At 32.5% G+C, this 25,690-nt stretch overlaps 1 protein-coding gene across 1 annotated transcript; it reads left to right on the top strand.

Moving 5' to 3' along the window:
* Positions 1 to 3,869: 3,869 nt before the first annotated feature.
* On the top strand, positions 3,870 to 25,081 carry LOC118188522 (uncharacterized). The gene is made up of 4 exons (XM_035358965.2): positions 3,870 to 4,101; positions 22,816 to 22,990; positions 23,094 to 23,191; positions 24,129 to 25,081. The coding sequence occupies exons 1-3, from the start codon at positions 3,979 to 3,981 to the stop codon at positions 23,189 to 23,191; spliced, it is 396 nt and encodes a 131-aa protein (XP_035214856.1). The 5' UTR covers positions 3,870 to 3,978; the 3' UTR covers positions 24,129 to 25,081.
* The last annotated feature ends 609 nt before the right edge of the window (positions 25,082 to 25,690 follow it).

Raw genomic sequence — 25,690 nt, 5'->3', positions numbered from 1 at the left:
CACTTTGAAATACTCAGAATCATGTGCCTCTCTCTGACCTGTGGATAAAGTCTTCCAGAAGGTGGGCTCATTTGTACAAATTTTGCATTACATACTATCCAAGGTTTGAACTCCTGACATTGCTAAAATCATAATTTAGCATGGCCATTGGTTATTAATTGCTCTCATGTATCCTCATGACAGTAAGTGTTAACCCTGTGATGTTCCTGAGAAGCAGTTTTTGTAGAAGTTGTTAAATTCAAGAGAGTGTTAAGTGTTCTGCCATGATCTGAATGGCACTGTTTTAGGTTTTTTTGCTACTATTTATTTTAACATTCTAGCCTTTTCAAATAACTTCCTGTTACTTCTCTACTTACTCCGTTTAGATGGAATTCCTTTTCTGGGTAATCAGGAATGATGCTAGATACTATAATCTTCAATGCATCAAAAAGAGGCCTGCTCTCTCGATAAGAAGACCACTCTGGATGAGGCCCGGAAGTCTGCCTTTTTATAACTCCAGTCTCCATTTATGTCTTCCAGTTTTTAGTGTTAAAAAAAACTAGTACTCTAATACTGCTGGAAATTCAAACTAGTACTGTTGATAAAAGTTCAAAATCATTCAGAGTCCCAAATGAAAGGGCTTATATTGCCTAGGTATTTCATTTATATATCTAATCCCTGTATTTATGCTCACCCTCTTTCTTTGGAAATTTTCTTTAGTCTTTGGAAATTAAAAACATTACTTTAATGTTTTACATAGATTAATTTAAATTTAAAAGCATTATGATGTAAAGTTTGTGTTCCTTACTATGATATATAATATAAAATATAATAAATCTCATCTAAAAGGATCACCCATGCTTCCAGATGATGTTCCAAATGTGGTGGTATTAATATTGTATTACTAATGAAATTATAAGTTAATTACAAAAATAAGTCATGAAATAATGAAAAGACAAAACTTCGGAAAAAATATTGTTTTTTTAAATACTTAAATTAATATTTTAATGAAGAATAGGCCTCATTATGATATATTAATTATACCCATTAAAATACAGTGAAATTTTCTCTCAATTTTCTGTATTCATTAATTACTTCCTTTTCTGAAGAAAATCATTAATTAAATTGATTATCTGTTGTTTTTTCTCTCTGCAAAAAACTGCAAGCAGGATCTCTAAAAGCTTTTAATCGTAATATTGAATTTAATATTTTGCTTCTTGTTTCATAGTCTCTCTCTCTTCTCTTTTTTTTCTTTCCTTTTTCTTCCCTTCCCCCACCCTTTAATTTGCAGGAGAACCCCTGTCATAGATTTTTTACAATGGACCAAGAAGTTAAAACGGATAATTGGTTAAAACAAGCTTAATTACAGTTAGTTTTCAGGAAAAAGCATGGAATTTGTAAAAAATCTCGAAGAACCAATTAAAAAAAATTATGGTAAATAAAAAGTTTTTAAATATTTTTAGCCGGCCCTGTCGAACGTTCCCTGGACTAACGCTAAAGGAGTGCTAGTGCAAGGGGAAGTAATGCTGCAGGAGGTCATGTGTTATCAGTGCTTTAAGAAGGATTCATCGCCATAAGTCTCATATTAAGTTCACATATGGATTCTATATCTATCTGATCTCTGAGGAGAAATGGAGATATGCTGTCTGAACAGATCCATGGACCCTTTCTTTTGTAATGTTCTGAGGTCCTTACCTACACAGGGCAACACCACTGAGAAGTCTTACCATACTCTTCTTATTTCTGTGGTATTGCACAGGGCTGGTGCCAGAGTGTGTGCAACTGGTGGCAAAATTTTTAGAATTTAGGAAGGAGCCAAGCACAGAATTTTGGAGTCATGGAGTTTGCAGCAGGCAGCAAAATGTCTAGTGTTGGTCCCATACCTACAGTAGCTAACAATAAATTTTTAAAATATGGACTTTTATATTTAGTTAGCAACTGGATAAATTCATACATTTAGATGACAGTCACAGGGCAGCAAGCTCATGTGCAATCTGTTTTGCTATCATTAGCTTGCTTCTTTTTGCTATTAAAATTATACTACTATTTTCCAAGTGTTTATAAGCTTATAGAAAAGCCTGCGGGTGGCAGTAAGCAACTTGGTTCTCTACTGTTTCCACAAGCTAAAAAAGATATTTTGGGATCTACCTATTGTTTTGAATACTTCTGATTGATTCTGTCCCTTTTCCATTGGTCCACCACAGTTGGTGTGAGATGAACAAGACCAACAATGTAGTTGGACCAGGTTTGAACCCTTTTTTGAATGAGGCTTTTGCGAATTAGCCCCATGTCTAATATAAATAGAATCAACTGTCCTTAAAAATGCAGGAATTGACAAAAATTAAATAATGTTCTTGTTATGAATGCCAATATATATATAGATCATATTTTAGGAATGCCTTCTTAGATTTAATAATAAGAGAACTAGATGTAAGATGCCAATTATTAATTTCAATCTTTTTATGTATTTAAGTTTTATGTGTAGTATTTTAAGTAACAATAAAAATATCTTACTAAGTAATTATTGTTTTGAATGAAGAAGATAGAAGGTAACAAATTCTCAGAAGTGGGATTCCCATGGAAGAAAATATTAATGTATTTCATCAGTTAAAGAAGTAAATCTCTATCTTCACAATAAACTGTTGACAAATCATAGGATGAAGAATATGGAAAAGTCAAAAAATGAAAACTGCTTTTAAAATTATAATTTAAGAAGATGGCTGAAGTAATAAATTGGAGTTCAATATTTTGATTATCATGTTCAATGTTTGTTGTTTTGCTTGAAGTAATAAATGTTTGATTGTTAACTTAGATTTATTTATTTTATACAACTAAAAGCAATGATTAAATAAAAAATGAGGTAAACCTTTTATGCAAGTATGTTTTATCCATTAGCTTTAGGAAATGTCCCATCTGTGAAAATCAGTTGTATGTATTTTCTATAGGTGCTGCTGAAATTGTGCACCATATTTTATTCAAAGATCAGCATAGCAATAAGAAGCAACTACATAGTTTTAGTGGATGTTTATTAGTATAGAAAATTCAAGTCTTCAGCTGAAGATGAAAGATTAAAGAAAAATAAATAAATAAATAAAATATAAGGATGTAAATTGTTCTGAAGCATAAAGATGTGAAATGGTTCTGAAACTATTGCAAAGAAATGAGAGAGATGCTATAAAAACTGAATAAAGAATAAGTACGATATAAATACACAATAAGTATGAAATAAGCGCTCAGTAATATAAAAATAAGTATGAAGTAACTAATTAGTAATATAAAAAGTACAAAATAAATACACTAGGCCTTTCGTTACCAGGTGCAGTCACTTGGATTCCTAGAATCTGTCACCCAGTTAACTCCAATTAATTTTACAAATTTTGCCGTCCAGTGCGGCTTCACCTGTTGCAGACGCTCTACCGCCTGCCCTGTACACATAAAAGGTACCAAGTAAAGAGTAAGCATGAGTACACTATCGATAATACTGCGTATACTCTGCTGTAAAGTACAGTGACTCTGTTGTGTGACAATACATACTCTGTTACTGAAATGAACGTATTTTTAATTTTATTTAATTTTTATAACCGTTTTTAACTTTTTTTTATTTAAACATTCTGGGATTAAAGTTACTTGTATTTTGTTAACAATGTAATAATTCGGCATATACCCGTACGGCGCGGCGGCCTAACACGTTTTTTATTTGCATAATCTTTACTGGCAAAAATTTTTTACACATGGATTGGATACAGTGTTTCAAAACCTGATTTTGATCAAATTTTATGCAAAGTACAATTGCTTTTCTGTGTTCCATTTTACGCCAATTTGGCTGTTTTTCGGATGAGGATTTCCCCTATTGCTTTGCAACCCTAGCGGAGGAATACAAAAGATAAGTGATCTGTTCAGCCACCCGGCATTCTGGAAGTAGTTACGTGTGTAACTCGTGAAGTTGGTAATCGTTGGTGGAGTATTTTTGCATTTAAATAGAACTTTTTATCAATTATAATGTCGTGGCAAGCCTATGTCGACAATCAGATTTGTGCTGAAGTGTCCTGTAAAATTGCTGCCATAGCAGGATTACAAGATGGTGCTGTATGGGCAAAATACGAAGATTCCAATTCAAAACCGGTAGGTTTATATTTTCAAGTGTAACGTCAAATTTTCTGAAGAAGTTGGTCACTGCATCTTATGTAACATGTGATTTTGTGACATTTATCAAGATGTCATTTGTGCCTTCATTCGTTTGTAACTATAATAAGCCTAACGTGTTTGTTGCCGAAAGTTGTTAGCAATTAGCCTCCTCAGTCGTGAGTTGTGAATATTAAATGGTCTTGTTAACTAAATAAAACAAATTTTACTGAAAATATGCCATGATTTCATTGTAGGTTACTACTGCTTCAAGAAATATAAGCTTAAATATTTTACTTTTCCCCCTAAACGCATATGCAAATACCGGTGTATTCAGTTGAGCTTCTTATTAAAGGTCTAGTTAAAAGTTTTTAAGTCTTAATTCCATAATGAAACGCCCAACTTTCTGTAATCGTATTGCATATGGTAGTGAAAATCATAATCCAAATGATTGTTAATTTGAAAAAATGGTATATCCCGTAAATGGCAGAGGGAAGATGTAATGCAATATTATTATCCTTATTTAAGTATTTTGATTAATGAATTGTTTACAGGAACTATTTTCATCTCACTTCCTTTTATGTTGTATTTTTTTAAGAACTGTATTTTAAAATTAGTAAGTTCAATCATGAATCATCTGATTATGCAGAGCCATGAATTATTGAAGGTGTGTAGAGTCCTAATTTAGATTTTTAATAAATGACCCGAGCTGTTAATTCAAAATCGAGATTTATTATCTGGTAATATGTAATTTGGAGAAGAGTAAGAATTTGTGACTAGCTACCTACAAAAAGCTAGCATTTCATGCTTTTCACCTTATATAAGTGTTGATTTAATCACTTGCCCACCGCTGCCTTAAGTGGAAGACTTATTTTTTTGAATTTTTAATCTGGTACCACTCCATAAAAGTGGATTTTTTTTTTTGTGTGTGTGTATGAGTTGTGTTTGAACAGATAATCACATTTTTAGTTTATACTCAAAAAGAATTTAATAAGGAAATTAAGAAAAATAAAATTGTTCCTAAAGGTAAGTTGAATTTCAACATGTGTAAAATTTTTTATTCCCGTATAAGGAAGCTTGGAATTTAGATAATAAAAAAAGTTTTGGTAAAATCCTAGTATACGGTGCAGCCTTGGCGTGACTTTGAAAATTATCGCCAACACCAAAAATGATCCAAAGAACGTCTATATATATACTATACACTATATACTATGTGTGTATATAACATAGTATATACTATGTTTAACTATATATTTTCTTTGAATGACCCGTTAACTACTCATTGCAATGTCCCGTTTTTACCGCTCATCATAAAGTAGCCAAATCCCTTGTGCACCGGATACTAGGATTAAACCAAAGTGTTGAATTTTTTATGCAAAGTTTTCATAAAGTATGCTTAATTCTTCATAATTTTCTGAAAATGTATTGATGTCCAAATTTAGTTTATTTGTCCACATTCATTTAAAAACATACAGTTGTTAGACATCTTTTTTAAAGTGATTTAAAGAGGAAAGAAGTAGTCAATGAGGTAAGAATAGCTACATTGTCTAGAAGACATCTTAACAGCATAAGGATTTTACATAACACATAAAAAAACATGCGTAAAAAACGTAACATAGCTTAATTAAGTCTAGTAGAAGACGACGTATGTACTAAAAGTAATAAATTAGCACAAAGTGCTATATATAAATGATAGCTTAAATTATTTCCCATATCTTTAAAGTTGTATCTAAATTTAATTGTTTGTCTCAATTAAATTTTTTCTTGAATTTCATTAATGTAAATTTTGTATGCATTAAAATTCACCTAAATATGTTAGCCGTAAAAGTCATCTAGAGTAATTCTTTGCAAGTTTCTGGGATGAATTCAGTTTTCTATTTTAAATTCAAAGAAGAATAATTCTTCATCAAACTCTTAAACTTAAGATGCTCCAAATATTTTACTTTGCATTTTGATTTAATTATTTATGGTATTTTCTTATGACTTTCTAAAACTCGTTAATTTCCCACGAGTAATGCGTTTTTTTTTTTTTTTTTTTTCATGCATTTTTTACAAATATGTTAATTTGTAAAATTATGCTCTCAACCATAGCACTTGCGAAAGACAATTTCTTAGCATAAAACATCCGTTGCTCTATGATGTTGCTTTACAAGCATTTTACTTCTTTTGATAACTTTTCCAGTCCCTGTACTATGTTTAAATATATTAATACTTCTGTATTTCTGAGACCAGCGTGTGTCACATAAGTTTAGAATATTTACTGTGTATCTTCTTTATAGAACAGATTTGCAAAAAAAAGTTTCACATCCTTTATAGTAGCAATAGTATTTCTGTTTTTCGATGCACAGTTCAAATCGTTCACAATTAAATTTAGTTTGTGACTGGCACAGTGGAAAAAAGGGCTTTATTATACTTCTGTTGCAAGATCTTCTACACGCGACTAATATTCCCTGTCTTAGTTTAACATCCATTGTAATCTTATCAAACACATTTACTTGGATCAAAACCTTCCCTCCGAAAAATGTAATTCATTTGCTACAGTTCGAGCATCCATTGCATTTAGTTCAATAAATCCTAGAAATTCTTTCCGCACAGCCATCCTTTCTTCATCAAATACCAATTGACAATTTGGTAATCTTTACCAATTGACAATTTGGTAATCTTTCTTCATCAAAATATCAATACCAATTGAAAGGCAAGGGCAAAATACTCCTTCCCAAATATATTGCCTGTTTCTTCCATTATGCTTTAAGAAGAAGCTTTTCTTGCATCTTCTACTACAGTGTCTTTCACCACCAATCCATGCAAATTTCAACAATTCGTTTTGGATTTAAGGTGATACATAAGTAGCATTTCTCGAAATGTCTTTTAAAACTTTTATCTCCTGCTTCAATTCTTAAGATGAATCAGGTCCTAATAATTCCCTTCCTGTTTCGTCTTGCCCCTTACAGAGAGGTCATGGGTTCCACAAAATATAATTGCGTAAATTATTGATGCTATTACGTTTTGATTTTCTTCCATTACTTTTTTGTGCTCAGAAACTAGTCTAATATTTACAGGTTCATTTTCTAGAAAATTTTGGAGGCGATTACTGATGCTTTGTGTCACTGATTTGAAAAGTCATTTTACAAGCTGCATGCATGACACAATAATGCATGAATAGTTTAATAATGAAGGAGCTCAAAACAACTTGCATTGATGGAGAAGCAAGAGGGAAAAGAACACAGTTCAAACGTAATGCTCCTTTTACACTTTTTGAATATGCAAGCCAGGAAGCACAAGTCTTTAGCCACTTATGTCTAAACTTTCTTTTTGGATGGATAGTATCTGCTGCAAAATCATAATTTTAATCGGGTGTCCTACAACATTTTGATATTTCCATCTTTAGATGTGTGGCCATTGATGACGAACACCCCTACCCATCCTCACAAATCATGGTTGCAACCTTAACCCGCGAGGACGTGGGTCGGGCCTGCCAGTCTCAGTTGTTACAAAAATTTTGCCCGTTGGTGAAATTTATTGACCTTCTCAGTAGCTGCGTTTAAGGTCATCTATGTGTCATTCACAAGCATTTCCAGAATTTATCCTCCATCTTTTCTAAGAAACTGAGTAGCTGGGCTTTCCAGGCCTGAGGCACGTGCTCACATTGTCTTTAAAATTATGAAAGAGGTCAGGCAGTTGCAAAAATGTCTCACTATTTCAATTATGACAAGAAAACGAAAAGCTTACAGAAACTATTAGGCAAAGTTTCAACTGATGAAGATTCAGTTAATGAAGAAGACGAAGAAATAGTTGATGAAGAACAGTTTAGTGATCACCAGTCGAATTCTGAAGAGGCATTAGACTCAAGCGATGAATCTAGTAATAAATTCAGTATTTCTGTGTCCGCAAATTGTTATCTTGGCAAAGATAGCCTTCAAATATGGAAGATAGAGAGATTCTCGACCCACGGATATTACAGAAATTGGAGCATTTATTGGTTTTCTTTTTTCTTTTTTTTGGAGGACTGCACAATGTTTATCACATAATGTTGCGACCTTTGGACGACTGACAGAACAGGGCTTGACATTTTTCATCGAACAATGTCTTACAAACGTTTTTTTTTAATTCAGATGAGTAGTTTGAAATTTGATGACATAAGAGATCATACTTCTAGAACAGAAATGGATAAACTGGCTCTGATAAATGTTTTTGAAAAGTGCGTTGAAAATTGCAAAAACGTTTAGTCTTGGCAGAGTCGTAGCTAGGGTTTTCAGCGCCCAGGGACAACTAAAGATTTCACGCCCCCTACTGCTTGCCAAGGATGGAAAACATTTAATTCTAAAATGTCATAACATCAGTTTGGCGCCCCTTATATTCTGCGCTCGGGGACAAATGCCCTCCTTGCCCCACTCTAGCTACGCCCCTGAGTCTTGGAGAATACGTCACAATTGACGAAAAGTTAGAAACCTTTTGGGGAAGATGCTCATTTCGTCAATACATTCCCAGTAAACCTTCAAAATATGAAATTAAAATTTTTGCTCTAGTGGATGCAAGGGCATTTTGCACTTAAAAATCTTAAAATTTATGCAGCAACCCACAGGGCCGTATAGCTCGGAAAATGGCCCTGATAAAGTAATCAAAAGGTTTGTGGAACCTATTTTGAATTCAGGGCACAACCTTAATGTTTACTACTGGTATACCAGTTATACCTTGGCAGAGGATCTCCTTGAAAAGAAAATTATGCTCATGGGAACTATCAGAAGAAATTAAAAAGAACTGACAAAAGATTTTACTTGTGGCAAAAAAAGAGAAGTATATTCATCATTATTTGGATTTCAAAGAAACACAACAAACAAAAATAAATGCGTTGTTCTGTTGTCCACCATGTGTAATGACAGTGCCATCGATGTCTCCACTAGAGAAGTCAAAAAAAGAAACTTTTTATGCTTTAACAAAAGGTGCTGTAGATGTAGTGGATTGAATCCACTTATACTACTGTTAGAATTAGCAACAGATGGCCATTGGCAGTATTATTCAGTATGTTCAACATTGCAGCTATAAATGCTAGAATGTTATTGTAATTTGCGAAGACGCCAGCAATGGAATATAGGAAACGAAGTTTATTTATCAAAGAATTTGCATTAGAACTTTGGAAGGATCACATTCAAGAAAGAAGTTCGCAGCAAAATTTTCTACACGAATTGTGTTAAAAATTAAATTGCAGGTATAGGGAAGACTGGGAAGGATACCCGTCAAAGAAACAAGTGTTCCAGGAAAAGGTGCCATATATGTCCTAGCGTAAATGACCAAAAATCACAGTTATGCTGCACAGAGTGCGAGAGAATTGTTTGCGGTAAATACAGCACGATTTTTTGCAAAAAAATGTAAATTTTATTTTGAAGTTATTTCTGTAAATTTTTAATATTGCATAAATTAGTACTAAATTTCATTTGCGCACAAAAATAAATGAGTTTAATTTTTGTTTATAATGATGATAAATTTCAGTCTTAAAATTGTTTAAATAAAATTTTATTAGACTTATTAAATTAAAAGTATATTTTTATATACTCTGTTTTTATTATTTAAATATTTTTCTTCAATTACACGAGCAATTTTATTTTTGTTTTGTTAAGAAATAACGCTTCGGTTCTACGGAGCCCAACGCGCGTCCTCGTGTAGCTAAAAGTAGCGCGCTTCTTTGTGGGTTAAAGAATAATGCAATACAAAGTACAAAATCTGGACGTCCATTATCCGGAATGATCTGAAATCCGGACCTCGAAACCACGAACAACGTTTTTTCTCGTAGGCTTTATGCATGCATATTTGATTCCCCCTCTGCGCATAATAAAATATCTGGAGAGTTTCGATTATTAATTTCACTTCGACACAAAATAAAATACCTTCTTATTGAAGAAACAATCATTTTAGCATAACTTTGTACGATCAGCAAGTTGGCTCTGTTGCTGTGTATCTGCTTGACTCGTATCTCATACCGAAACATTCCACATAGATACGTCATTGATCTGACGCCAACCTGGCGAATCATTTGCATGTGATAAAATTTAACGGAACAACTTGTCATTAGTTGCCAAGCTCGTGATGCTTAGCCAAATATGTATAGTGAAGGATAGCTATATTTGATGATGATAGCCGCTAATTTTAAAGGTTTCCAGATATCGCAAAATAAAGGTGAAATTTTTTAATTAACGGATTTTGTAAAGAAATGTGGAGAGGCGGTAATAATGAAGATGATATAAAGGAAGTTTTTCATTGGGATGACACTGCTTTACGATCATCAATCAATTAATGAATAGCGAAATGTGTAGTATGGTTCTAGATCCATAAAATACATCTACCGTTAGTGAAGAAAGTGACAGAGAAGTTACTGAAAACGAGAAAATTTCTATTGACAAGTTAGTCGGAATTCTCGAAACAGCAGTTACAAGACTTCAACAATGTAACTGAACAAGAGATTGTCTGTGTACACAATTAAAAAAAAGTATTATCACAAAAAACGAAGAAATTTAAACAACATGCATCGACAGAAATGTTTAAGGTAAACAATTAAATATTAAGTTTTTTTTTTTTTTTTTTTTTTTTTTTTTTTTTTTTTGTAAATTTTGATACTGTTTAGATCATAAATACTTCATTATTTCATAAATCACTATTTCATATTTTTAATTTTATAATTTCTACATGCCATCTTACTAGATTGAAACTAATGATCTAATATCCAGAAAAATCCGGAATTGCCGAAGTCCCGACGAGTCCGGATTTTGGACTTTGTACTGTATAAGAAACAGACAGGTAGAAATTAAAGAATAACATAAGAAACAGAGAAAACTTTTTGCTAACTTGTTAGTTGAAATAAAAACAAGGGGGTGCAAGTGCACCTCCCTACTATACCCCCTGGCTATGCCCATGGATAAACATGTAACACTTTATATGTATAAAAGGCATTTGAAAATGATTTAATTTCAATTTTATGTTAAAATTATTTAATTTCTCATGTGTGCAATGTAAATAAGTTCATTTATCAATGGCTATATTGAAATTATCATATAAATGTTCTATGTCAGCTTTCCTTTTTATTCTGAAGATATAAATATATTAGTCTGCTGCCAGAGTGCATTTCAACATGTTTTCATCAATCGCTTTCACTATATTGCCAGTGCAGTCTTGCAGTTCATACACATCTTGAGAGTAGTGGTTTGTAAATATTGTCATTTATGTAGTTTCATGAAAATACCCACCTTGTTTACAAATAAGATGTTGATAATTTCTGACTAAAATTAAACTCGGTGGTGCGTGACCTGCAGAAAACTGCTTTCTTGACCTCCCCCCCCCCGAGTGCATCAACATATGCTCTGGGCAAGTGCTCAGCATGTCCCAGGATCCCATCCGGGTGTTTAGTCCCCAAGGGAACTTGGTACTCATTTTACTGACCCACTCAAGGGATGAAAAATTTCTGAGTGCTCATCCACTTTTTTGATTTAGCAAAGTCCTGCTAAAAAAGTTCCGTACATTATGATGGGTAATGTTACAAGTCTTCATCGAGCTGAAAAGTATGATGTTGGTACCTTCATGCTTTACCATCTATACCAGGCGTGTTCAATCATGTGGGTTGCATGCACAATTTGGGAACAACTGAGGGGCAAGATTACTTTTTTACAAAATGCTAAATAAAAAGTATTTTAAATTTTGCTCATTAAATATTTATGAAAACAGGACAAAAAATAACACCTTAAAAGAAAAAAATTAATTTCTGTTTATTTTCTATCTGAGATCTAAGGTTTTATACTTGTAAGATATATTTGGTGGTTATACTTTGTAATTCAAACATACTGGCAGCTAAATACTAAATTCTTAGCCTGACATTTCTTTCAAATAATTTTACCATGTTAAATCAATTATTTAAATTCAAACTAAAAAAAAAAAATTATGAAAAATTTAAGTTTCCAGAGAAACTTTTCCAAGTAGGACAAAACTTTTTATAGATTTTCTAGCATATTGTTCAAGTTCGTTTTTAATGGAAATAAAAATAATATAAACTTCAACTTCAAATAACTAAAATCTTGAACCTTTGTAACACCAAATTTGCAACAAATACGTAATTGAAATGTGTTCGTAGGCTGCAAAATTTGCTTTGTTGGACTGCCAGTATGACACCCTTGGTTTGCAGAATTAAATTGGTCGGCATGTTTATAAATATTTTTACCATTGATAGTTCTAACAAAAAGGACAGACTAAATTATTTTTGATATGGGGATGATATAAAATACTTATTCATCTTGTATCATCATTTTGTTTGTTCATTTATTTATTAATCTACTAAGTTGGCATGCAGCCTCATCATTGAATCATGATCTGTTTAAAAAATTGTCCAGCATGAATGACTTGCTTTGAGATCTTGTCTCTGATGCTCTAGTAATATTTTTCAGTAAGGATATATTTGTAAATGCTTATGCATTCATTTGTTTGCACGATAGCAAACTTCCATCTGGCTTTCGCTGTAGTCATCCAAGGACTGTAATCTTGGAAATCGGAAACCTCCCTGATGGTTTATGTGTATGGAAGCTGCCTTTTTGTTAGATTTTATCTTGTGAATTTTGAATTGAGTTTTTCGTTAAATTGTGTACAAAATGCTCAAAACCAACTTACTTGCATGAAACTGTGGGACTCTACTTTTCCAGACATTTTGAACCTAGTAGATTACCACCTCGCTTTATGAAGTAATTTATGTTCCAAATAAACTTGGAGGATGTTGTCGTGTGGGATATTTGATACGTGATAACACGATATTCTTCATGGTACATATTTTTACCATTCATATCATTTTGAAATTTTCTATCTGTATAAATTGAAATATGTATGTAACAAACATATGTAGAATTCTGTGCAGTATTAAGCTGCTGGTCGACGGTTATTTGGAAAGTGCGAATATTAGCTGCATGGTTTGGCTAACCAGATCTTCTTACCTTGATCGTCTGCGATGCTTTTCGGAAGGCAATTTTATCTTGTTTCTTTTCTGAAATCTATTGAGTTGAAAACTATGTTGTAGCAGGAGTGGGATAAACTGCCATAAGGGCTCCTCATCTGCTTCCTGTCCAAAATGCCTTCACTCTACACAACCTGTCTGGCTGTGAGAAGGGTTCTTATCCAATATTAGACTCATTTTCAGCCTGAAATCACAGCGTGCATTTTGAGTATCCCTGCATTATGAGCATTAATGATAATCGTGCATATATAAAATGTCTTGAAAAGTAAATCTTTTACTTTTTTATAAATATACAATGATATCAAATTTCAGTAAAATCTGTCCATTCATTTTTCAAAAATTCACATATTTGTTGTTTTATGTTCCTAACCATCAATTAAAGCAATGGGATGTCCAAATAAATTGTACAAACAATGCTGCTGCGTCTACTAATAACAACATATGTAACTTTTTATAGTGACTAATTTTCCATCTTGAAATTTATTATAGAACAAAGCTGTGTGAAACATGAGTAAGAAATCACATTGGCTCTCAACAGTCCATCAAGTAATGCAGATCAGCAGTTTTTGAAAGCATAGTTGAATTTGAGTGGCTGCTACTACTGCTGATGCAGAAGGTAGTATGCAAATATAGATTGTAGCTATTCACGATTTACTGTTATAACATATGCTAAGTAGACCATTGTTGGAGATGCCACCATTCTGAATGGTTTGAGGTTTTAATTTAAATGATGATACAAAGTGTTAATAACTTTCATTGGATAATGTTTTGATATTCATGTATCATAAGGAAAGTAGTTCATTAAATTTTACTGTAGTTTTCCTTTGAATAATGTTTTGAAAGAATTAGCCTATAAAGTGGGGAAAAAAAGTATAATAGGTCTTGATGAAAGATTTAATTTATTAGGTTCATTCATTTATGCTCAGGGGAGGCAGTTGTTGGCATGACTAGGTTTTTTTTTTTTTTGAAAATTTTTTATTTCTGGTTATTCCAGTTTGAATCATTTAAACATAAATTGTTCTGTATATAATATACGTGTAATAAACAAATTTAGAGAAGTACTGATGTTGGAACATGGAGACACAGAAACATAGCAGTGTTGTTTGGTGCAGAACGTAGATCCATATTGAAGAGGAAGAATTTTGAATGCGTAGAATTTTAAAATGTAAAATTCGTAATGACTTAAGAAACTTGGCAGTCAAGTAATATTAATTATTCGTTTTTATTTCAATTCACATTTGTGGCACTCTAACCGTGCCTGTTTCCAGAACATTTACATTTTTTAATCCTATTGCAATAGGAAGAGAGTACAGTGAAATGCACCCACTCAGCAACAGATACAAGCGAAGGGAACATTTATCCAATATGGCAACTCACCAAAGAGGCAGGTTTAGGTGAAAAGATTTCAGTTTTCAAAATTTTAAGTTCTAGTTCCGAATTAGCTAAGTCATGCAACATAGATTTATCTAGAAATAATGCAGTCCAGATATGTTATTTTTTCTTTTTTAGAATAAAGAGGAAGTACCCAAATTAAAAAAGGAGGAATTATAAAGCTGAGTTATATATTTTTTATGGACAGAAATATGGACCTCGTAAAATGCATGTGTAAACTGAAATGCTTATTCTGCAAAAGCTGTTGGTGGCGCTGATGTGTTTGTTCACCTACGCCACTTGTACGTCTCAATCTGTTGCAAGTTCATTTGTTATCAAGACTGGTGTTCTGTGCAGTTGTGAGTGCATAATATCGGAGCTAAATTAAGTCAAATGTGGACAAATTGTTGGGGCTCATACGGTGGTGCTGAGGTATTTTTGTTTCAAGAGGCACAGTATCTGAGATTTTTAACTTGTACAGGAAAACCGAAAAAATGCATTCTGCTAAATCACAGTCTAAACGAAAATGTGTGTTGAATGATCGTGACAGAAGGTCATTGATGAAGATAGTGATGAAAAATAAGAGGACTGCAGCCACAAAATTGACTGCTGAACTGAATGTTGCATTCCAAAACTCTGTCAGCACCAAAATAATACAAAGGGAGCTCACAATTATACAGGGTATTTTTGGGTGAGCTGCAATTCAAAAGACACTCATCAGTGATCAAAATGCCTGTAAAAGGAGAAAGTGGTGCCAAAATCATAAAACCTGCACTTTAGAGCAATAGATAGGTTAGGTTATTTAATTACGGCAAAGCCTCGAGGGCTATCTGCCTAAGGGGGGATGCCTTCATGGAGGACTTTCTAAGGGAAACTGGCTCGTATACACGTTACACATGGGGAAAACACCCATGCAGGCAGCCCGTTCGTGGGATTTGAACCTCGAACCGAAATACCAGTGTTCAGCGACTTTACCGCTCGGCCGCTGGCCATTAGAGCAATGGAAGACTGTCATTTGGTCAGATGAGTTATGTTTTGTACCATTTCAGACTTCTAAGCGAATTTGCCACCCCAAGCATATGATGAGACCGTTTGCTACCAGGATTGAAACATGGTGGGAGTTCAGTTATGGTTTAGGTAGCCATATTGCGGTATTCCATGGAATCCATCATTACTGTGCAAGGTAACATTGCTGCAAGGATTATGTAACCATTTTGGCCGATCACATCTATCCCAGGGTATAAATTTTGTTCCTCACTGGCGATGCTGTATTCCATATGGCGGAACTCATGTTCGCTCAGCTCGCATTCTCCAGGAGTGGTTTTTCTGAGCATGAGCTTTAACATTTACTATGGCCATCACAGTCGCCAGATATCAATAGTATTGAGCCTTTGTGGGCTATTTTGGAGAGAAATCTGCATAAGCGCCATTGACCGCAATCATCACTAATTGAACTTGCCAACGTTTTACAGGAAGAATGGTACAAGATTCCCTTGCAAAGCCTACAAAACTTATTGATCTATTCCGAGAAAACTGCAAGCTGTTTTGAATGCCAGCGGTTTTCCTACGCCGTATTAGTCAGAGCAATATGTTTTTATTTCAATGTTTCCATATTTTTATCCAACCCCTCTATACACACATTTGCATTTAACTGTTTGATTTAAAATGATGTATAAATAAATGTCCAATTTTCTTTTTCACCCCCCTCATGCCATTTCTTTATATAATGGATTATAAATTTATAGTTGCTAAAAGGTTTAGGAGACACTGAGTTGAATGAATTGAGAAAAGTGATTGTAAACTGAGATAAAATTTTTGTGACCTGTTTCAGGATATAGAAATTTAATTCTTGAATGGATTTATCAACAATGCATATTAAAACTGTTTGGATTTTACATGTTACTTCCAGGTCCACTTTTTTGAAATATTCTGCTGAAAATTGCTAGATTTCGTAAAAATCTTTCATGCCCAGTGGCATAGCTAGGGAGGGACAAAGGGGAACATCTGTTCCCGGGCGCTGCATCCAGGGGTGCCAAATTAATGGTATAAAATTTTAGAATGAAACTTTATTCACTCTTGGTACACAGAAAGGGGCACAAGATCTTCAGTTGTCCCCGGGCGCTGTAAACCCTAGCTACGCCTCTGTTCCTGCCATGTAGAGTTGAATTAAATAATGCTTAACAAGATAACCTTATAGACTCACACCAACTAGCTGCCGCATTATTTTCTTCTAGCTGATAATAAATTATTGTATTTGCGTAACAGTTCTAAAGCTTTCTCTTCCGCTGCACTTTATTTATCAAATTGTTTCGAGGCATGACTATCCGTTACAGGGTGAACCGCTTTTAAAGTTCTAATGCCCTTGACCTGAAGGACAAATGTGATCTGTATCTTTCATCGCGCTCGTGTGCTAGATAATGTGTTAGCTAAAACTTTTATGAATGAAACTGACTGCGATAAGAAGTCTGAGCTGTCTGTTTCTTAGGCTATGACATAGAGGCTAAATGTAAACTAGCGTAATTACAGTAGTAAATATCTAATACTGTGAAGCGGAATCTGAAGAGATGGAGTATGGTTTTTTTTGTTAGGGCACAGAACTAACAATTATTTATAATAATCGAAGGATTTCAAATACCTTTAATTCATATTAATTTTTTAAGACAGATTTGGTGCTTGTGAAGTCGTGTATTATATAGATCAGAGCAATAAATTAAAAGTATATATAATGTAAATTAGGGAAAATTTGCGATCAATGCTGATGTTCTCTGCAACTGAAGTATCTTTCTATTTATCAAGATGATCTGTTTACATTTCTAGAGCCCACCAGCGGCCGAGTGGTAAAGTCGCTGAACACTGGTAATTTGGTCCAAGGTTCGAATCCCGGTGAACGGGCTGGCGTTTTCGTGATTTTTCCCTGTGGGTGACATGTATACGAGCCAGTTTCCCCTTGAAAGTGCCTTTGCGAAGGCATCCCTTTCCTTTGGCAAAAGGGCTGTTATGCTTTGCCAAGATCAAATAAATCGTTTTCCTAGATATTTTTTTTATTTCCTGGATATTTCGTGCATACTACTGCTGGTTACATAATTTCGTATATCTTTAATAGTGCCGATACTTTTCCCCAAACAGCGGTAAAATGTAAGAAAATTTGTAGTTTTTTTCTGTCGGTAGTTATTTTTAGTCTAAAAGGGCTTTGTCCCTGAAGGACTATTGTTTTCGTTTTGCGTTGAAAACTTTGAAAGACTGTATCACTTTTCAAATCGTTGCTACCAAATACTATCGCCCTGTATTATACTTGAAGAAATTAAATAATGAAGAAACTGCATAAATATATGTATGTTTCTCGCACTGTGATAAGACAACGGTACCTAGAGCCATCCAATTTTGAATGACGTAATCCTATTGCTAATATGGGCATCTGAAAGCCCAAATTTGGAATTCGTTTTATTATCGATTTCGTATTTTGTGAAACTTTAACGAATTTTTGATTAACAAACCCGACGATTTAAAAGCGAACAATAGCAATACTCTACGGGGAAAAAAACCTTTTTATCTCCAGCGCGCGGAACTGTGTATGCAAAGAACATGATATTTAATAAATAAATTTAATAAATCCATTTTCTCCTTCAAAGCAGCGAGCAGTTTATAGAAAGGAGAATTAAGGAAAATTATACAAAACTAAAGAAATAAAATCTTCTTTCTCTATCTTCTGAAAATTTTTTCAAGAATTAAAGCAACGATTTATTACATGTGAGTGTCAAAACCGACGAAAATCGGGGCGAATTAGTGCTAATAACATCGGCAGTTCAGCGAGCGAACTTTCTGCATCGCTGCAGACAGAGAATTAACCTGCCTTGCTTGTTACTAAACGTCGTGGCTTATATTGCATGTTTCTTAATGGAATAAAATTGAAAACAATTTAGTAATTGTTGCGACTTTGTTTTAGAAGTAATCTAAAGACTTTTAGCATTACTCATTTACGGTGGTTTTTAGCTAGGCTTCAGACTGGATTGTTTTGATTCGCATAGTCTTAAAATATCGAGCAGTCGGAAAATCTTGGTGACGAATGAAATGTCTCGACTGCAAAATCAAATTTGAAACCATTTGCAACCGTCGTATTATGCGCGCATTTGTAATTCTTTCATTTTAAAATTTTGTAATTCTTGTAGCATTTAAAAGTGTAAAGCCTTTGGTTGAAAGGAAAAAACTTGTTTTCCAGACTTCTGTGATATTTTTTATCTGTTGTTGTGTCACGGGGATCTTGTGCACCGTTTATAACCAGTTTATCAAAATGAAACTCGTTGTACTAGGCGCGACGACACCACAGCCGCCAGATGATTTAAAGGCTTTCAAGGTCGGCATCTGCCAATAAGGCATTGTGCCAAACGTTGTGAGCCATTGCGAGTTCAACGTCTTGATTTTGCAGTGACTCACGCAGTTCTCTTCTCTGCAACGACCGCCTCTCACCTTTTACCACCACAGTATATTTGCTTCGCATGTTATCGATTTTTGAAGGGCTGGGCGTTGCTCTGATGAAGGTTGGTTTTGTTTCTCTCGTAATTATTCTTCCTTATTCGGTTTTGTATCCCTAATAATCACTGAAATTAGAAGGCAACGAATAATAAACTAGCTCGCTACATAAAAAAAAAAAAAAAAAAAAAAAAAAAAAAAATTATCCATAATATTAATGCATTATTTGATTGTGAGAGTAATTTATATTTATCTTGTAACACCGTTCAGATAATTTCAACTGCGTCAAATGTATGTACCGAATGCAAATATTTATGCTGCTGTTCCATTTATTTAATACAAGATGTTCATTATTGTACATTTTTTAGGGATTATTATTTTGGAAAAGGCATTGAGATTTATAGTTTTTAAAAAATCTAAAAATAAACCACCACAGTCCATTGTAAAATACTTGGAAGAGCAAAAAATATACCTTTCAGGAATTTTGTGTTCTGTTCCATCAGCAGTCAGTGATTTTCCTTAATTTCTTTGAATTTTTTTGTCCACAGTTTTTTTTTAAATGCCTTTGTCAAGTAAAAGTCATTCTTTGTGGATCTCTAAACTTTTCAGCCTGTGGGCCATATTCATATTGCCTTTTTCACAAAGCTTTGAGGGCCAAGACTTAATTAATTAGCTTGTCATACCATGATGATATAAGTGTGATGACTAGCATGCATATGTTTTTAAACAAGGCAATTAGATTTTTGTCATTGCTCTTCATAATAACAAAATGGTATGTATCCATTTTGTCATTACGAAGAGTCTTGTTTTTTGGACTTTCATACAGTTTCACCTAACATAAATTTCTTAAATTCTTTAAACATTTGCAAAAATGTTCTTGTTCCAGAATATCAGATTTCTTCAGTTTCCATTGTATTTTTCCTTCCATAACAATTTATCAGCATATTTTGTTTATATTTTGATCAAGTATGAATTTCCAGTCATAGATATTTCATATTTTGGGCAAGTATTTTGTGAAACAAAGTATCTCCAAAATTACAATTAAGACAAAATATACAGAACAAAAAAAAGATTTAAACAAAATCGCTGCTGAAAATTTCTGTGATCAAACTTTGAATACTACTATGACACTAGGTGAAGATAACACATGAAAACCTTTATTGTTGTAAAAAATACAATGCCAAATTTTTTAATAATTATTGTATTTCATTCATTGTAAATTTAGAAATGGTTGTATAATGCTTATAATATGTTTTATGAGGAATATGTCTGACAGTCAAAGCATTTATAGATTGGTTATATAAAATAGTTAATAGTTAACATGTATATTACCTTGCTTATTTTGAATTTTATAAATTTATTTTAAAATCTTTGGTGGGCTGGATTGATAATGCTCATGGGCTCTAGTTAGGAGACTCCAGTTTGTGTTAAATTACAAGAGTAATTACAAATACATACTAAGTTCAATGTGATAATAATAATAATAGGTTAACCTGGAAGGAGAGTACCTTAAGATAGAAATGATTCATCATAATAAAATTGAATTTTTCCCTTCCAAGTGACACTAGAACTTTATAACCCATGATAGGTTATTATTAAGTATTGAGGTACATGAGTGTTCCTGGGTATTAATCTTTTTAAGTGTTTTAAATTATATTATGCATGTACATTTGTTATGTACAGAATTTGAATTGTGTTTAGATTAACTTTTTTCTAAAATTTAATTGCACAATTTGTTTTCAAATAAATGTTTTAGGAAATGGGGGGAAAATGTCTAAGCTATCGAAATACTTTGATTTTAATCATGACTAAGATTATCAGAGAAGGTTGGTCTGGAATGCAGTGATGAAGTCGTTTTTGATGGTTGAGATAAAACAATAATAAGGCTGAGATACTGCATCTTTCCCATCAAAGTTATCAATGCAATACAAAGCCCAAAATCCAGAATGGTTGAGATTTTGGTTACTCTAGATCTCAGAAATATACTGATTTTAGATCATCCACTTAGTTAGCATGTAAACATGGCAGCATTAGAGCTTCACATATTATTTAGGTCAAATAGAAAAAGGTCTGACCCTCCACAACCACTCCAGGACTGAAAGTGTGATCACAACCGGTAATGACTTATTGCCATGGGCCATGTTATGTTTCCCTAGCCAGTAAGTGTTTGAAAGTGACATGCAAGAATCTGTTAGTCCATATAGAAATTGCATTTACATGACAAACCTTCTGTTAAGTGTCTGTTGATCATCTGAGTTATTTCTGTTGGGTATTATATTCTGGAGACTTGGATTTTGAAGTGAGGACCCGAAGGAATTTCTTTTCATTATTTATTCATGTTTTTGTGCTGTGGTCTGCAGGTTCAGATTTCATACTTTGTATTGCACTAGTCAACAAATTCTGATAATGATCTGAATTACCTTACTCCTACATCAATCATTTGACCAATTATGCCACTCAGTTTCTGCTCTAGAAAACAAGTTGGTGGCCTTTGGAACTTCTTTAATTTATAAAATATCACTGGCATTAATTCTGTGATTCTTTTAAAAAAGTGTATAAAAAATTTCAACCTGTTAAACCAACCAAATTTATCTCCTCAATTCATTCCATGATATGTATTGCTCAGGAAAAATAAAACAACCAGCTGAATCTTTCATAAAATCTGAGCAAACAATAGGATACTGTTTTATTATCCAGATGGATTTTTTTAATGTATGCAAAAATATAATTTTCAGAACATATGCAATAAATATGATAAGATTATATGAAATATTTAATTTGTTTTCTGAATAAATTTTTTATGATTATTGTAGTTTTTTATGGGGAGATACAACTGTGTCCTAAAATATCTTTTGATGTTCCGGAAAGGATGAATTCACCTTACATTGTTAAAGACATATTATTACACTTTAAAAAAGTGAAAGTTAAATTGTTAGTATGACTCTATGTGTAGTAAAGTAATGGACTTATTCAATTGAGTTTTAAAAATAAATCCAGCCTAAAGGAATATTGATATATAGCGAATTTTTAATTTTCAGTACTTGATCTATTTTAGTACTCTGGTTGTCTCAACCTTTCTCCAAAAAATTGCCAAGTGTAATTTTTCACAAAACTAATATATGAAAGCTAATATGCACACTAGGAATTCCATAAAAGACCAATGAATCAATGAAAAAAATAAGAAACATCCATAATAAAATACTTATTTCTTTCAGTAAATCCTCATGTAATTTTTCTTGCTCTCTTGTTTTCTGTGCATACACTTCAATCTGTTTTCGCTTCAAAAAAATGCAAATTCGGCATTGTGCACAATTTTATGGAATAAAATTTGATTGTTTAAGAAGTACAACTTCATGGAATAAGAGCTTTTGCATTCTGGACTGTTAGACAAAACACCATATTTCTGATGAAATGCAACACTTCCTTTCTCATTAGCTGCAAACTCCTCAGTCCTGTTATAATTTACAAAATAAATAAATACTCAGTGCAAAAACAAAAGCTAATCAGAAAAATTCTGTCAAGTTTGAAGGTGGAAATCCACATTAATCTGCTATGCTTGTGTGCATACATGGGTTGTCACATAAGCATATTTGAATGATGTGCATTGCCTTTTGAATATTTTCCAGGGGTGCAGATAATCAGAAATGACAAGCAATTCATTTTATTGAAGTAGAAATGAATCCTTAATGATTTTTAAGACAAGAAATTGAAGCTACGTAATGTTACCTTGTTTTTATATTTACTTTAGGAGAAACATTTGAAACGTGTAAAACTACTTAATTTTTTGTTCATAAACACTCTTAGTATATTTCTTCATAGTTTAGCTATCGTGTACCCATATGAATTTACATTTTTTTAAAATATTGTTTAGGACTGATAGTAAATTGACTTTACAGGTTACACAACAGGAGCTAAAGACTATAGCAGATGGCATGAGAACTAATCCAGCTGGTTTTCAAGAAACAGGAATATACCTTGCTGGAGAAAAGTATATTTGTTTATATGCAGAACCCACCTTATTGAGGGGTAGGAAGGGCAGTTCAGCCTTGATTGTTGTTGCCACCAATACTTGTAAGTTGAGAATTCTGTTCCAAGATACTTTATGAATAGATTAATGTACCATGTGTTTTGAAAATTAGTATGGTTAGTGAATGAATGTAATACTTTTTTGTAGGTTTATTAGTTGCTGCCACTACAGATGGTTTTCCACCTGGTCAGTTAAACACTGTAGTTGAAAAATTAGGAGATTATTTGAAACAAAATAATTATTAGGCAAGTTGAATTTTCATTTCTTTATGCTACTTTAAAAAGTACTTATAGGAAAAAAATTGTATATAAAAGTGAATAATTTTTAAAATATAGATAATTTCTTGCCTTAGTGTATTTATGGGGATATGTTTAACAACTAGAGGTAGATTTTGTTAAAGTATTTTAGTCAAGTGTTAAGGATTTATGAATATATTACTTTCTGAATTGAACAAGTTTCTGTTATTGAGAAAGCTACTGGAAAGAAAATATTTTAACTTACTGAAAAATTCTTAGTTAACATATAGAATAGAAGAAATAGTAAAATAGAAATCTAAATTTGGGAGAATTGAGAGCAGTAGATTTATATTTCAGTGATTACTAAAAATCTTTAGACTTAAGTTACATATGTTTAGTGACTTTGGGCAAGATATTTGTTGAATGATAGTCAAACATTACATGTTGCCAAAAATTGCCAGAACCATCTGTATTTCACTGTGGACATTTGAATGGATTCTAGGTTAACAGATTTTGTCTTCTGCATTATAATTATTAAACTGAAAGCAAAATAATTAAATTTAAAATGGGGTAAACTAACATATATAGACAGTTATTTCATTACTCTGTGTTTTTCTTTTTAATAGCCTTGGATTAAGAGACTGAATGCATAAACAAGGTTTTATATTGAAAAAGCAAAAAGTATAATAATGTAGGTTCACTTTAAAGCCTTATTTCTGAGAGATTAGTTGAAATAATTTTTATGCTACCAACTAATGTTTATACAAATAAGCTTGCAGCAACAAAAATTTTTGATAGCATTTATGTTCATAACCGAGTCTGATTTCCTTAAGCCCTGTATTCATCACTTTTGTTCTATACTAAAGAAACTATGTTTAGCGTTGAAATTTTTTACTAAAAGTTGATTTTATTCTTCTAAACTAAATGATATTTTTTAATTTTGCAGGTATTTGATGGTTGGAAAATTTAACTTCTCAGTTTGATGGATTTGCTTATCACATTGCAGTATTTTGTTTCAGAGATCTGCTCAAATCAGTTTAATAACTCAATAAGAAAAAAATGATTGCTGGCAACAACAGTACCGGGTTTTTAAAGACTTAAAAAAATTATTCATTTTTATCTGAGTAATACCTATTCTTTTTCCCATCTCACCCCAAGAACTGCAGCCAATGATACCAGAGTTGTAGCCTTTATTTTCAAGCTTTATCTCAATTCCTGAAATATTTTGTGTTAGTTATCATTTCACATTCTGCCTCAACAACCTTTGTTTTATACCTAGTCAATTATTCATCGAAATAATCTTTGTATATATATATCTGCAGTGAATCTTGCCTGGTACGCTTATACTACTGAAAACTATGTTTTGTATTGTATTGTTTATATATTTTTAGAAACTTCTCTCTAATAACTGAAATTTAATGATAAAAATGAGTTTTTAAATATTTTCCTAAATATTTGCTTAGTATCAGAATGAATCCTATTTGGATTGCAAGTGTAAATTATTGAGAATGTTTGTATGCAGCAAAGGCCTTTAATTTACTGTGATTTAATATCTTATTGGTATATGTTGACATTTTGATACCGACATACTTTGATACATTGTAAGGTGTTGTTATACCTATAAAGCAAATGTGCATTTCATTTTTGCTACTGGAGAAATTGGCATTTATTTGTGTATTGTGGCAAACATATTGTTCTAGAAATCTGTAGGTGTGAATTTTTCTGTGTCTTTTCTCATAATTCAGCTTACAATGTCTGGTCCATTGGTGGTATTCCTGTTGTGGTGCCAATGTTTTTCCACAATGGAATTGTGTTACAAAGCTTTGTAATACTTCGATAGTTTTTTGTATTAACCAATTTTGGCATCTTTTTAATTAAATTTGTCATTTCTGTATATTATATGTTGTGATTTTCTTGTTTTATAATTAGTGAATGGATATTTGATGTTGTAATAATTTATCACAGATTTTTAGGGGTAGGGAAATTGTTAATGGCGTACATTTAAAAAAAAAAAAAAGACAGAGAAAGCAATATTCATAAGACTCTAAAATTAAGAGGGAATAATATTAACATTTGCTTATTGATGTAAATATTATGACACTTTTGTTTAAATAAACACTATAAAACACTACAAATTGCATACTAAGTAAATAGCATATATTATAAGCAATCCATATCAGAATCGATGAGAGTTTTTGAAATGTAATTTTTAGTATAATCTATGTAAGACTCTAAAATTAATTACATTTGCTTATTTATGTAAATATTATGACATTTTTGTTTAAATAAATGCTATAAAACACTACAAATTGCATACTAAGTAAATAGTATATATTATAAGCAATCCATATCATAATCAATGAGGTTTTTTGAAATGTAACTTTTAGTATAATCAGGTACATGTTAGAAGTGAAGTGCAGTCAGTAAAAAATAAGCTAAATGCCCCTCTCAGTAAAGCCAGAAATTCATAAGTAGTAATATTCATAAGTGATTAATACAATGATTAAT

Source organism: Stegodyphus dumicola, chromosome 4, assembly GCF_044657685.1.
Source record: "Stegodyphus dumicola isolate Sdum_Otavi_A_Nest chromosome 4, ASM4465768v1".
In the NCBI taxonomy this organism is placed as follows: Eukaryota; Metazoa; Arthropoda; class Arachnida; order Araneae; family Eresidae; genus Stegodyphus; species Stegodyphus dumicola.
This window is presented reverse-complemented; position numbering and strand designations above follow the sequence as displayed.